Source organism: Pieris brassicae, chromosome 2 (assembly GCF_905147105.1).
Source record: "Pieris brassicae chromosome 2, ilPieBrab1.1, whole genome shotgun sequence".
NCBI classification, from domain to species: domain Eukaryota; kingdom Metazoa; phylum Arthropoda; class Insecta; order Lepidoptera; family Pieridae; genus Pieris; species Pieris brassicae.
The window spans coordinates 19,211,806-19,227,185 of NC_059666.1; the positions used below are offsets into that span (position 1 = coordinate 19,211,806).

A 15,380-nucleotide genomic window follows, 5' to 3' on the forward strand; every position below is an offset into this window, starting at 1 on the left:
GAAATTGCGCAAAAAGCCTTGTAGTATATACAGATATTAGGTAAAATTTTGGTACAATTTACTACTTCTGCGTAATTCTTTACTCGCCTCATAAAGGTAGAAATAAGGTAAGACGTTTCTTATGTAACACTTTATCCGTATGCATAAAGTTGTATATTCCTTTAAACGTCTAACGGACTTGTAAATGACTGTTATTATATAACGTAATACTTGCATAACATACAGTGGATTTCGCGTATAACGACGATGAAGGGAGCACTCCAATTTCGTCGTTATATCTGGAAGTTGTAACAGGCAAAAGTATAGATATAGACACGTACAGGTGTATAGGTTATATAATGTATTGAATAGGGTGTATTCTATTTCGATTACTCCTTCAATATCTATAATATCCTTTCCATCACCAAATAAACTATATCTTCTATGTGACAACACCTAATTCATCCTCAGTTATAGGAAGCTCACCTTCCTTGCAATCTTTTTCCTCATCATTTTTCACATCGTGACTTTGCGATACAGAAAGAAGCCTTTGCTTACTACAATATCGTGAGTTGACGAAATCGGTGTCTCCAGCTTTCCGTACACCCAAAATCCATTTTTCCAAATAGTCTGGCAAAATATCTATCTTGCAGCAGACGACCGCTCATAGGTACGTTTTGGCTTTTTGAGCTTTGAACCACATTAGAACAATTCTTTCTCTACTTCATGGGCATTTAGATCCGGTGAATTCGAGCTAGAAAAATGAAGTAAACAAAATGTGTCTTTACATAACAATATATACTGAATACATTTTAATTTAGATTTTTTTAACCGTAATACGTCACATCGGCATTTTCCTTCTAAACCCACATTCGGTAATATTGATGCGATAATTGAGACATTACATAACTTAAGTACATTTTAAATTATATAGATACTAGCACCGTAATTGAATTGTTTAATAGTGTCCTCTATCAACTTGTCACCAAAATATATGACATCTAGCGGATGGTAACGCTAATATTGTAGAATAAATGTTAATAGCAACTGACAGAATGTTACAGTTATACCCAAGGAACGTGATAGTTAGAAAATTCCTGTAAGTAGACATAGATGGCGCTATTTCAAACACGACTTTATTCGTGTTAAGAACTATTTAAAAATTAAATGATTCATTTAATTTCTTGGTTTTTAATTTAACATTTTTTTAATTTTTAAATACACATTGAATTTTTAGGCAGTAGGTAAGTCGAGAAAAAGTAAAGAGCGTCCGATAGGCTGTCTATTTTAATTGTCTTTAGTAATTTTAATGAAAATGAAAGTATTGTCATTAGATAAATTCCCAGAATAGCTACATACATCGATCAATTATCAATTTTTTTAAGTACGTTACGTAAACTATTTTTATGGAGATACTTTTGGCTTCATAAATACATGTACTCGACTTAACTACCACCTAGTAATTTTGTGTTATTTTACTGAAAATAAGAATAAAATCTAATTTTTGAGTAATTTAACAGCACGTGGATAATACGCAATACTAAAAATAACAAAATAGGCAGTCAAAACCGATTATAACGACATCGTTAAGAACATACATACCGGTTATATTGGCCAAAATCAAAGGTCCCGGTGGGTAAAAGTTTTAGATACCAACGATGGCTGGTATGACTATCGGTTTTTACGAGCAAATATGAGTAGTCCCTATGATGTCGTTATAACAGATTTTGACTTAGTTGTGTTGAATCCTATATAGCATAAAGCTTTATGTGTTTGTATATATATGTATATGTTTATGGAAATTTCAACGTCTATAATATGAGACCTCAGTGTCGTTGAGACAATAACAGAACCTGTAACTAGCAAATGGGAACTTGTCTTAATTATGAACTATGTGTTAAAAAAATAAAATATCTAGTTAATACGAACTAAACGTTAACAATTAGTAAACCTATTGTATATCTGTATCTTAATAACTAATCATATTGTAGCTATAGTCATTTAAATTTACATACACGAAAAGCCCATAATCGCATTAGGGAACGGTCGTGGCAAACAAAAGAGTTCTTTATCACCAAGGAGTATTTTATTACTATTGAGTTGGAATTCGATTATTTTACCCGATTTACTGTCTGCAATGTATCATGAATTCAATTCCATTCGGTCTTTCAAGTCGTCTAAAAATAAGACGACGCTGTCGACACGCACGTGTTCTATATTAGCGTGCGCCTGAAGTGCGGGGCACACTAGCAAGCGACACAGGACAGTATAATGAGATACGGCGACGCGTTGCAGGTCCTGCTGCAAACGCTTGCTTTGCTTGTAGTTGCATTGGCTATTGCCCGAGCGAAGGCGTTAGATCTGCAAATTGGTGCGTATAAGTTGCAGAGCTCTCTCATACGTCCGTGAACTAAACTCTTGTTTGTGTACAGGAGTAGTAGAGAGCGATCCGGAGCTGGGCGCGCGCCTGGCGGCGGCTTTAGACGCGGGGCTACGTGCGGAAGCCGCGATTGACAGTGACGAAATTCAGCAGAATGTTAATCTCGCGCCTGTGGAACCAAACGAACCCCTCGCTTTGTCCGCCCACATTTGTCTACAGGTACTCGGTTAAACCTGCGTTATAATGGAATGATAACTCACTATAAAGTTAAAGTAACCTTTGTTCAAATTAATATTAATTATCATAACTAACTTGACTTTCAAGGACATTCCACAAAAAAGTTGTCTTCGAAGTTTGGTATTAATAATTTATTTTGATATATATACATTGTACATATATTATTCCTTTATATATATTTATTTAGTATTTACAATTTTCATAACCTATAAAGTAATAATCTTTAACATAAAGTTTAATTCTTTTATAGTTAGTATTTTAAATTTTATGGTAGTTTGTATTAACACTGTATATTGTATCTACTTGATTTCGCTGGTCTTGTCCACATGTTATAGGGACGGCACCGCTTTCTATATATTTTTTTGTATGTATGTCAATTTATATCATGTGTTTGTCCTAATTATGTGGTCCTAATAAAAAATAATAATAATACAAATTAAAATGAAAAGAAATGAATTAAAGTTTCAATTATTCAAGCCTTTTATTTAGGTATTTCTAGAAGGACTATGGGTGTAAACATTAAATTTAAATAGTTTCAGGACCTGAAAATTGTTATACTTAATGTTATAATATATAATTCAGGCTAGAGATGGCGCGCAGGCGGTGGCCAGTGGCGACAGCGGAAACGAGGGTGTGGCGGCGGCTGTGCGCGCCGGTGTGTTGTTGCTGCTAACGGCACCTTCACCGCATCGCACCCTCGACGCACTTGCCACTGCGCTCGACCTGTTCCCACATCCCGATGTTCTTGCTACGGTACGTAAAATCGCCTTGGCAAAGCTCCCGCAACCTTTAACGCTCACCACCAACCGTAATCCTTTTCAGGCCGTGGCGGAGCTATGTGTGGCTAAAGGCTGGCGCGACGCTGTGGTGTTGCATGAGGGAAGTGCCCGGGCAATACCGCTACTCACGCGACGGGACTACCTGACACTGCGTGCACGGCAACTACCGCCGCTGGAAGATGACGATGCACTCAGAAATCTTCTGCTGATTTTAAAAAAATGGGGAGCAAATAAATTCATAGTATGGTGCGAGGCGGAGTGTAGCAAACGTGTGCTAGATGCAGCACAGCGTGTAGGGCTATTATCGGAACGTCACGCGTACCTATTGCCTGCACTTGACTTGCACACACTATCTCTCGACGATTTCAGCCATGGAGGCGCTAATATTACCGCTTTGCGGCTCTTTGAGCCGAACTCAACAAATGTGTTTGAGGCGATGCGGGTCTGGCAAGAGGAATACAAGAAGCGACTCGGCGAAGCGGCCAACGAGGAGGAGCTTGAGCAGATCGCGGCGGCCCCGGCTACCGCACTTGTGTTGGCTTACGATGCGGCTCGCATCATTGCAGCTGCTCTACGCGAACTTAAGCTTAGCGCCGGTGAGCGTGGCGAGTGTGAGCACGGCTCTGCCGCATTTCACGCCGACACACTGCTTAACTATATCAGGTCGCGCGGTTGGAAAGGCGCTAGCAGTGAGGCTGGCCTGCGCTGGGCCGCAGGTGGAGCGCGGCGAGATGTTTCATTGCTTGCTGCGGAACTGATCCCAGGTGGTGAGCTGCGTACAGCGGCGACGTGGTCAGCACACGGGGGCATATCTTGGCGTCCACGACCTCCTGCCCCACCGCCACCGACGGACTCTATGACTAATCGAACCTTCGTCGTCCTAATTGCTGAGGTGCATCTGTTATTCCTCATTATCTTGTCATACCTCCTGTATTACTATTCAAACAATGTATTTTCTATATCAACTAGAGTCAATCTTAAAAATATCTCTAAAAACACAAAACAACGAAAAAAGTTATTCAAAATAGTTAATAACATATTTTATTTCAATTACAGAATAAACCATATATAATGCGGCAACAATCAGCAGATCGGCTGTCGGGTAACGAGCGCTATGAAGGTACTCCTTAAAACATTTACTTAATTTAATTATCGGTTTAAAAATTGTATTGTGTTTCTGTTAGGTTTAAGTAAGTGACTTTAAATATTCAGTTTGCAAAAATGTTGTATGTTAGTACGTATAATAATTATATTATTATAAAATTAATTTATTAAAAACAACACTCGGTATTGCATATAATATATTAATAAAATATAGAATAAAATGGTATACACAAACTTTTGGTTTTAAAGTTTCCCGTCAGAGTCAATAAACTATTAAATTATCATTTCCCATTTTACTCAGAAGCTATGTCATGTAGGATTTTGCATTGAACTGATTGAACGGTTGGCTCAGCTTTTGCAATTCAACTACACCCTAGTGGAGCAGCCTGACGGTAACTATGGCTCCCGCAACAAGACTACCGGCCAGTGGAATGGCATGATGCATCGCCTTATGACTGACCCGGTATGATCTACTCCTAACACTAAGTAAATCTCTTATAATATGTATATATTAACATCACTTCTATCGACAGGGAATAGATTTCGCGATCACGGACCTAACAATAACAGCTGAACGTGAGGAGGCAGTGGACTTCACGACGCCGTTCATGAACCTCGGCATTGCCATCATGTTCCGTCGGCCGCAGCCACCTGCACCGGCCCTGCTCGCCTTTTTACTGCCATTTTCAAATGGTGTGTGGTTATGCGTTGCGCTAGCCTACGTCGGCACGTCCCTAGTGCTGTACGCTGTGGGCCGGTTGTGCCCCGACGAGTGGCAGAACCCGTATCCATGTGTTGAGGAACCACCCGCTCTAGAGAATCAATTCACGCTAGGAAACGCGCTATGGTTCAACATGGGCGCAGTGTTAATGCAGGGTTCTGAGGTCGCGCCGGTAGCATATGGCACGCGAGCCGTGGCAAGCGCGTGGTGGGTATTCGCTCTGGTTATTGTCAATTCATATACGGCCAACTTAGCCACGCTTCTCGGCACTAAGACGTCCAATGAGCTCATCCATGATGTCCGTGAACTGGCTGATAACGAGCTTGGCATCACCTACGGTGCTAAAGCCGGTGGTTCCACCTACACATTCTTCGAGGTAAGACTTTCTTTCAGCATTACTTATATTTTTATTATTAACAAAAGATATAGCTTTTCTTTCTTCTAAGGCGCCTGTAAGTATTTACTGTGTTTCACCAAACTCATGTATTGTAGTATTTATTGAAGGTGTAAGTAAGGTACTAATGTCAATATTAAATAATGGATTTCTAGATTTCTTGATTCCGTATTGACGATCCATCCATCATGATAAATATTTAACGTTTAATCACGTGAGTACGCACCACGCTTACAATTTAGGCGGACATCTTGTTTGATTTAACTCTGTTGACGTAAGAGAAGGACAAGGACACCTTGTTCGATTCAACTCTGTTGACGGAAGAAACGGAGGCGCCGTCGTTGCCCTCGCCCTGGCCCCGCACTCTCTTTAGGGATCAAGAAGACCTAAAGGAGGTTATTCTTAATTTAGAAATACTGCCAGAGGTTTGGGACAGTTCGTCGAAACAGTACAAAAATGTAATAAAAAAAGAGAAGCACTGCAAAAACTACTGAAAATTAAAAAAAATGAAAGGTGATGCCACGATAGATGTTAAAAAAAAGATTAACATTTTATATTCCAATTAAAGGATGGAACTAAAAAAAATACTATCCTTAAAACATTCAACCAGCAGTGATGATGTTTATATACCAAAGTCACGGATTTTAAATATATACCGGACTAAATATTGAACGTGTGTCTGGTGTATTAATCTATCATTAAAAGCGGAAATCTATCAACAAATACTAAACTGACGAATCACAGTAAATACTTTAAGTGTAACGCGCCGAAAAGTTATATAATTTTTGTAGCAGAACTATTCAAATTATCGAGGTTTTAAATGGATCGATAAAAAAAGTTTTTGTTAGCACATCATAATGGTTTTACGTGTTTATTAAATAACGAAATTCAATAAGCAATAGGACATTCATTTGTCTATTTTATGAAAATAAATAATATTTTTTTTGTGAATCAACTTCTTTCTGCAGTATTCTAATAACGAGCTGTACAAAAGGATGTATCAAAAGATAAAGGACCAGGACAACCCGAAGACCAATGAAGGTGGAATTTCTAAGTAATGCGTGATTTTTAACTAACACATATATTTATTAACTTTAGGAAATAAATATAGTATTCTAAAAATACGCTATACTATTTCACAAAGGCCATTTTACAAAGACTGGTGAAATGGCTGGGGTCACGAGGCACAAGATCGAGGACAGCTGACGAAATTAGCATGACGGCGAGTAAGAGACGGCTGGAGAAAGTAAAAGATAGAACAATCTGGAATTACTTGAAACCCATGGGGTGTTCATATAAATTTAATTTAATTTTACTTACTGTTAATGTTTTTTTGTTTAAACAGACAGTTCATTTGGTTAGTATTGTGTTAGTTAATGTGTTGTGTCTTGTATATTTGTATTTTGTTATGGGTAATAAAACTTTATTATCATAAAGCGTTGATAGCCGTAATGCTTATGTATTATACACAACTGTATTTTTATTGCAGAGTGGTAAATGAGAATTATGCTTTCTTTGCGGAGTCTACCACAATCGAGTATACCATTGAGCGTAACTGTGAGGTCACCATGGTATGAATCTTACCTCTGCCCTAGGCATTTATGAATAAATGTTAAATGTGTAATTTTTTTCTTTGCTGTATCTGTACTTTACCCTTATAGGTCGGCGAGCAGCTGGACAGCAAGGGCTACGGGATCGCCATGAAAAAAAGTACGAATTTGACTTGCCCACTTTAAGACTACAGATAACAAGGGACTGAAAGACGAAACATAAGACATATAAAATATTGTTATAGATTCTCCGTATCGACATTCGTTGAACCTGGCACTGCTTAACCTTCAAGAGTCAGGAGTGCTCCGTGAGATGAAGTACCGCTGGTGGAACGAGAAGCACGGCGGCGGCGCTTGTCTGGTATTTTTTTAGTTTTGTATACTCACCTCTACATCACTTAAATATATCGCTTATGTATAATACATATTTTGTTACGTTTCAGCCCAACGATGACCCTTTAAATGAAGAATTGTCGATGCGTAACTTTCTCGGCCTTTTCCTCGTGTTGGTAGTCGGATGCTTTCTGGGCATAGTAGTGTCATGCTGCGACCTCGCATGGACAGCATGGCGACATCCACGAGATCCCTCCATGCCCTTTTCAAGGAGCTTCTGGGCTGAGCTGCGTTTTGTGTTTCGGCTTGATCTCTCCGAAAAACCAGTACGCGGACCTCTTACTCCTCCGCGTGATTCTCCTCGCTTAGCGTCAGCATCACCTGGCTCAGATCGCTCGACGTCACCTCAGTCAGCATCAGTGCGCTCTGTAGAAGGACGAGAACGGTTGCGCTCACCCTCGAACAGACGAAACAGTGCGCGACGCACATCAATGCATACAGCAAGCATGCGCCTCGCGAGGCACACTACACCGACCCCGCGCTGAAGTACTAAATAAATAGTCAAAAAATTTTCATAGTTTTATTATATTTTATTTTAATTATATTTAAAATAATAAGACATTCAATATCTATATACGTGGGAATAGTGCACAAGTTTGTTGTCACTCATGCTCATCTGAGCCATGGCGGTAACAAGTGACTACTTAATTCACTTACCAATAGATGGCGAAGTAAAGGTTCTATCCTTTACTTCGCACTTCGCTCACTCTAGTGACGCCATTCAGGCCGAGCCACGCTCGCCAAAACAGCCCGAGCTGAGCTGAGATAATAATCAAATAATAAAAATATTTACATCACAAAACAAAAGAATAAAAAGTACACAGTGAATGTAAAAGGAATCTTACAGCTAAGAGGCAAGGGCAGTTAAATACTATACACGAGAAAATTATGGTTTACTAATACAAATTTGTTAGATGTTTCTTAAATGTATTCTTAGTCAGCGAATTATGTACGTCTTATGCATGCCATGATACCTGGCCATAAAAAAAAACATCAATGAAATAACTCTGACCCACAATATCTTTATTGGGATGTAGCATAGAGAGTAAACCGCACAAAAGAAAAATTTAACTCCTATCGGGTAAGTTTGAAATACAATGATTATTATTTATCTCTGCTTTTAAATGACAACTTGGATCATTTTAACTAAATATTTTCATGTAACCTGGTCAATAATAAAAGCCGGGCTAGAGAGAGCGTCGCTAAGGGACGTAAGCAGGGTTGCGCACGCCGGCGCATTGGGCGGCGCGGAGTAATCGACAGGCACTCTGGGAGGCGGCGGCCAAAAGCGGCAGTCGCGCGCCGCACCATGGAGCCGCAGCTAGGTGAAGCGGCCGGGCCGGTGCCCACCGCGAGGCCCCTCGTCAACCCCGAAGAGTTTGGGGAAGTCGATACCACCAGGTGAGCCTGCCGCTTCACCGCCGCCCCTGAATGACCCCTCACACTTGATTACCAATGCTAAAGATCCCCAAATGGGCGCCATTTTACCACTTAATAATCGTTTTTAGTTGACTCGAAACCCCATCAATACATTCTACCATTCCGCTGTGTAAACCTTAGTCATCAATGTCATTGCTTAAGAACTGGGTAGGTTTAAAAATTATTATTAGTCACTTATAACGTAGGTTTTAAACGATATCCAAAAGATATTTTCTTCATGGTGTCTTTATCTGTCAATTTGCACATGGCATTATGGAAATTATAACTTGAAAAGTATGCATTTAATATACCTTTATCATCATGTTTCCCAAAGTTTTTGTTGACTTCGTTTTTAGGTGGATAACACTTATAATTGCGCTGCTGGTGTATATGTAACATAGCTTAAGAGCTACCTACAGCAGCATATTTATTAACAATGAAGTCTTGAGCCTAGCTACCGTACTACTGCGAATCCATCTTATGCAAATAAAAAATATATATTCCGTATTCTTTAGAGACATCACAAAATACTAGTTAGAAGAGTGCTTCAATGACATAATTTTAACGGATGTAAAAGTTCTCAGTACTATTATTGTTGTTCTTGTAAAAATGTATTTTGATCAATATCAGATAATTTTGTGAGGGGTGTGGTGCGAAGAGAAATAATATAAAAAGTGACTTATTTCTTATTTATAAAATACTTTTCATATCACTAAGTTGAATCAATTGACTTAATCCTAAAGAAGAAAACATGCATACATTTAGCTTCATAAATTTTTAAGTTTTGAAATATGTATCTTAGAGGTTCTAAAAATTTTGAATACTATTAGTAAAACAAACTATATTTTTAACAAACTTAGATTTTGTTATTGAAAACGTTGTGGGTACAAGAAGATTACATAACACAAATTATTTACTAAAATTATTCCGACAAGAATACTTGCCAACATAAAATTTAAGTTTATTAAGTAATTTAAAATTTAAATTTAACATATACTTATACAGTCTCCTCCAGGAATGCGCATTAAATACTATTGATTAATCTTGGATAGTTGAAATAAACAAAGGATCATCACGATTAAGTTTCCAAAAAAATTAGTGGTCAATCGAACATACATAAACTTTCAAATTTAGCACACTTGCTGAGAAATATTTCCGAATAACAACATTGTATGCATACAGCTCAACCTGGAAATATATAATTCACTTAATAAAATATAAAGGGAATTTGGACAACAGCCCTCTTACTCTTGACACTTTCCATAAAGTCTCAGCTAGCATCGGAATACTGGGCGTTGACTTATCGAATGATGTTCAGCTTTGCGGTTATTTGGAAGGAAAGGCTAAATTACCCTCTAATAAAATTGGTGAATTGTGCAAGCCGAGATATTACTTCACTCCGGGCCACCGCTTTCAGCACTACAAAGCACAAAGTCAGCCCCAGATGGAGTACTGTTCTGACCTATGGTCTGGAGCTCCCCAGTACCAATTCCACTTGACATCATGGAACGAAGAGCGATTCGAATCGTCGACGGCCAGTCACTTTCCGAGCGCGGCTTTTCAACCCTTGGGGCTGCATAGAGAAGTGGGATCTCTCTGCATCTTCTACCGCATTTACTACGGAGTGTGTTCAGTGGAGGTGTTTGGATTAATACTGTGGGTTTTATCAACGGACGTCGAAGTGATACGGGTGGAATTTCGTATTCTGCTTTGACGTCCGATGATGAAACTCACGACGTCGTCCTCGTTCCACAACTGTGCGTTTTTAAGGCAAGTTTTGCCGCGTACCAACACTACGTAGCACCAACTGCCCACTGAAGTACTTCTAAACAGCCTGACAACGCACTTGCGAGATTTCTGGCAATGTAAGTGTCCATGGGCGGCGGTATCACTTAACATCATATGAGCCACCTGACTGTTTGCCCCTTGTTTTATTTAAAAAAACGCCCTTCTGATCCATAATCTACGAAGTCTTGTTACAATACGATGTCTAAATTTAACTATTGCTTCTATACACTGAATAAGTTATAAGATATAAAGAACTCTAAAATCCTCTATTGCAGGTACCCGGCGCCAAAAGACGCCACGCACAAAGTGCGCGGCCGTTATGACGTACTAGAGCTGATGTGTGGCGCCGGCACTGTTGACCCTGAACTGCTCACTGTCAAGACTTTTTACTTCTTCTTCTACTCTGCCTTCGGCTCCCTTTTTCCTTTGATGGGTGTTTACTTCAAGCAGATGGGCATGAATGCCGGCCAATGCGGGCTGCTGATCGGGACAAGGCCATTTGTTGAATTTCTCTCAGCACCGTTCTGGGGGGGACTCGCAGACCGTTGGCAGAAAGGACGCACACTTCTATTGGCCTCGCTTGGCGCGTGGATTATATTCACATTGCCTCTGAGTTGGGTACAGCCAGGCGCAGTGGCATGCGTTCAACCGGTCAACAGCTCAGCTTACGTACTGGCGCCTCCACGGTACGATGCGGACGCTCCGCCGGTTCCTCACTCTTTTCGTACACCTGTTGGGTCGCGCTCAGGCTCACCGTTGCCCGTCTCCGATGCAGAAAACTATGACCCCTCCGCCAATTCTGACTGGGTGACACCACTGCACTCCTTTATCGTTTATACTACGCCCAATATTCAGAAGACCTTCTTCCTGCTCCTGCTTCTCGTGGTCATCGGAGAGTTCTTTAGCGCTCCAGCCATCACACTCGCCGACTCAGCGGTTATTACCTTGCTGGGCGAAGACGCCGACAGGTTTTGACATTTTTTATCACTAACACGAAAATAAAAAGATAAAGAAATAATGGTTTTTATAAAATTTTGCTGTATTTGGTCACACAATTCAATGCAATTCTTATTATAAAGTTAAACATTTATTAAGAATATTTCATAAATATATACTTATATAGAAGAAAATCAAAGATACTACAGCTTTTACGAACATGCGTAAGACGCACTATTTAAAATCTTTAGTTATGTTTTGACTGGCGATCTCTTTAATTATGTTATTTATGATAGGTATGGGCACCAACGCATGTTCGGGTCATTGGGTTGGGGTCTCGCTATGTTCTTCGTCGGCATCGCTCTGGACCACAGCACCGCCTTCAGCACGCACCCGTGCGGTGGCCCGCAGCGTTACGAGAAGAATTATACTATCTGCTTTGCAACCTTCTCTGTACTTATGGGTGCCGCACTCGTTACTGCCACCCAGATCCGATTCAAATATGAACCACCGAGCGTCGAAAATGAAGTCGAACCGCCGGCAATAATAACTAGCGAGATATCTCGAGAGGCACAAATGCAAGCGCAACTCGCGGCGCAGCTGCAACTACCGGGTCTGGATACGAGTGCACCTGACCCACAGCCCCCGCCACAACCATTACACCACGCCAAAGTGTTTGCGCAGACCACTCGCGAGATGCCAGAGTGGGTCACCGTGCTGCGCCAATTCCAAAACGTTAAGGCGGCCTCATTTCTTCTCGTTGCCTGGTTTATGGGCTTCGGCATTGGCCTAATATTTACGTTCCTCTTTTGGCATCTTCAGGTAAGGCAGTTACAGTTTTTAGAGAAATATCTATCAATCTTAGAACGAGTAATAATTTATTAAATTAATACAAAGGTTAGCGAGCAATATTACCCCTTATTTTTGGTAGTTAAAGTGACTAATTCAGTAAAATGCTTAGAAATTGTATGTTGACATAGCTTGCTCTCAATAATCATAATAGCATTGACATATTTTCGAAGCACTACGAGTACAAAAAACATAGTAACAATCTGGTGATAAACTTCGTTCTAATGTACGTTTTAGGACATCGGAGGCTCACCTACTTTGTTCGGGGTGGCGTCAGTCATCAATCACATTTCGGAAATATTTGCCTATTTCTTCAGCTTTAAGCTCATCACACAAATGGGCCACGTAAAGGTAAACGTTCTACGACTATCCATAGAAGTATCATTGTCTACGGAAGCTCCTGAATGTTGTATTGACACGGAATATTTCACAGGTGCTGTGTCTGGGGCTAGCCGGCAATGTGGTGCGGTTCTTGTACATTTCATGGCTATCAGACCCCTGGTGGGTGCTACCATTTGAGTTTGTACAGGGAGTCACGCATGCGGCCGTTTGGGCAGCGTGTTGTTCGTACATTGCACACGGCGCTCCACCTCGGCTGCGCTCATCCGCGCAGGGTGTACTTCAAGGGCTGCACCACGGGCTCGGGCGGGGTTGTGGCGCTGTAATCGGTGGCATCGCCGTCGCGAAGTGGGGTACTACGCGTACCTTTGCCGGCTACGGATTGCTGTGTGCAGTAGCACTGGCGGCGTTTGCTTTCGTTAACTTCCGTGATGCGGGTGACGTTACGGCTGGAGCCGGTGGTGGCGGCGTCGACGGCGAGGAAGAGGCGCGCGCTTTTGCAGAAGCAGGCGTGTTAGCACCTCACGGCGTGCCCTCAGCTCCACTGCCACGTGCACTGTCCTCCACGCGCCTCGCTGATCTCGCACACCATGACAACTATGGTGCCACACAGGTAGAGTATAATAAAGTATATCCGTATAATTATTAACTACATTATAGGTATGTTATTTATCTGTGATTTCGTTGCAGAACTACAGTGGCGGGGAGAGCTTAAGCGTGCCGGGAGGTGGTCCTCCTGCACCGTCACCCGCCAACCCCTTCCTCAGTGAACAGCCTGGCTCTTACCGATAAACGACACTGCCACACACTAGAGTTCTGAAACGTACATGTTTTGTAGCAACTTGTTAACAATTATATTTATAGTTATTTTATTATTGTGCTCTATTCCAAATGTTGGCAATGTTTTCTATATATAGGGTATGCAATTCTAGGGATCGTGATCTCGCAAGATCTCGTGCTATTTTTTTGGATCAATCTCGATGCTTACGGTACAACGCTAACAGTATCAGACAAGTAATTTCTTCGACGAACAAGCGTATTTCTGAGCGTCCAATATACATCTATAACCCCAGCGTTGTTATATTTGAAAATTCTTAAAATTATAAAGATGACTTGGAACAGTTCTAAGAAATTTTCCAATTGCCTAGATAAAAGATACAAAAAATATGAATCTATATGAGGTTAGGGGAGCACGGAGTAAATTTGTATATTTTGCTTACAGGCAGCACTCTCGATACTCTAGGCTCCTTAAGAAGTTCCAAAGTCCAAAATCACTCATAACTATCTAGGATTATGCGATCTCGCAAATGCCGAGATCTCAAGAGATTGTAATTCTTTATCCCACCAGATCTCAAATTAACGATCTGCACTTGAGATTGCATTCCCGGCTATAACACATCCCGTTATATTTATTGTTTAAAATTCAGATTTAATGTTTTTTAATAATGTTAAGATATTTTTTATATTAAATCAGATTTGTTTACTATATTAATTTATTCCAATATTTAATATTACCTCAAAGGCGGTTTACTTTACATAGGTATAAACAAAATACCTACTTTACTTTGTAGTTAAATAAACATTAGATAGTAATGTACCTCAAACTAATTTATTAAAGATGTCTAAAAATTATTTATGAAATGTTATAATTATGACGTAGAAATGTAACAAAATGTATAATATTATTAAGATAGAATTCTATACCTATTATCTGATAGGATACTTAAGTGTTGCTTTACATATGTATAGAATTTAATGTTACCATTAAATGTGCTATTTTAAAATACTTATATAATATGCTCGCCAGCTACAGCTGCCCAGACTAGCTCATTAAAATGTTGTCCATTTCAATGTCCACGGCAAATGTTTATGCAGTATTCTATGACTGGGTGTAAATGTACCCGACGTCAAATCGCTAGCGTCTTAACGCACATTCTAAAATAACGATCTCACCCATAATTGATTCAATACATCAACGAGATATACGAGATGGACGTGTTTAATTGATTCCCTACATCGAATCTTATAACAGATTGGGTTCTGTCGCTGTTCTAAAGGATTGTGTATTAAACACAATAACGACGGCATATATTATGGCGCCTTCTGAAGTTAAATATCAAGCGATATTAGAGAAACTGAATTTGTAGGCCTTTGTGGTATAGTGTAAAGTATAATAGTATCTACGATGTCATATCATACAGTGATGTAAACTTGGGAGCCGCCGATCGCGGTGCTTCGCGATTCATAGTATTACTATAATAGGAATAATAAAAAGTAATTTTGTTGAACGTGTCGTAGATGTTTATCGTTGTGTACTGCTCGCGGCACAGTTATATATTTTTGCACCGGTCACCGGACCTTCATAACTCTCAATCTTAATAAATGAATGTTGAACAATTGAGTGATTGATTTTATTTTTAATCATACAAGATCGTACGACGAGATTAAGCTACTTAAGTAAATTAAATTGACATCGTGTTTTATTTGTTTTTATTACCATCTATTCAATCGT

The 15,380-nt window shown here is 40.0% G+C and overlaps 2 protein-coding genes across 2 annotated transcripts; both read left to right on the forward strand.

The window, feature by feature from the left end:
- The first annotated feature begins 2,208 nt into the window (after nt 1-2,208).
- LOC123720630 (glutamate receptor ionotropic, kainate 2-like) lies at nt 2,209-8,027 on the forward strand. Its single transcript, XM_045677326.1, has 12 exons — nt 2,209-2,350; nt 2,412-2,578; nt 3,179-3,349; nt 3,419-4,267; nt 4,432-4,495; nt 4,797-4,942; nt 5,013-5,576; nt 6,563-6,648; nt 7,084-7,165; nt 7,256-7,304; nt 7,390-7,505; nt 7,588-8,027. The coding sequence occupies exons 1-12, from the start codon at nt 2,251-2,253 to the stop codon at nt 8,020-8,022; spliced, it is 2,829 nt and encodes a 942-aa protein (XP_045533282.1). The 5' UTR covers nt 2,209-2,250; the 3' UTR covers nt 8,023-8,027.
- Nucleotides 8,028-8,485: 458 nt separating this feature from the next.
- On the forward strand, nt 8,486-15,305 carry LOC123720805 (major facilitator superfamily domain-containing protein 6). The gene is made up of 7 exons (XM_045677571.1): nt 8,486-8,618; nt 8,720-8,938; nt 11,020-11,712; nt 11,977-12,502; nt 12,767-12,880; nt 12,963-13,481; nt 13,559-15,305. Exons 2-7 carry the CDS (start codon nt 8,847-8,849, stop codon nt 13,658-13,660), a joined length of 2,046 nt encoding a protein of 681 aa, XP_045533527.1. The 5' UTR covers nt 8,486-8,618; nt 8,720-8,846; the 3' UTR covers nt 13,661-15,305.
- The last annotated feature ends 75 nt before the right edge of the window (nt 15,306-15,380 follow it).

Excerpts from the sequence above, each read along its gene's own strand:
- LOC123720630 (XM_045677326.1), top strand. The coding sequence starts at position 2,251 with ATGAGATACGGCGACGCGTTGCAGGTCCTGCTGCAAACGCTTGCTTTG. Across the intron at positions 2,351-2,411 it reads GGCGTTAGATCTGCAAATTG|GAGTAGTAGAGAGCGATCCG; the intron begins GTGCGTATAAGT and ends GTTTGTGTACAG. Across the intron at positions 6,649-7,083 it reads AATGAAGGTGGAATTTCTAA|AGTGGTAAATGAGAATTATG; the intron begins GTAATGCGTGAT and ends TTTTTATTGCAG.
- LOC123720805 (XM_045677571.1), top strand. The coding sequence starts at position 8,847 with ATGGAGCCGCAGCTAGGTGAAGCGGCCGGGCCGGTGCCCACCGCGAGG. Across the intron at positions 8,939-11,019 it reads GGGGAAGTCGATACCACCAG|GTACCCGGCGCCAAAAGACG; the intron begins GTGAGCCTGCCG and ends CCTCTATTGCAG. Across the intron at positions 12,881-12,962 it reads CACAAATGGGCCACGTAAAG|GTGCTGTGTCTGGGGCTAGC; the intron begins GTAAACGTTCTA and ends AATATTTCACAG.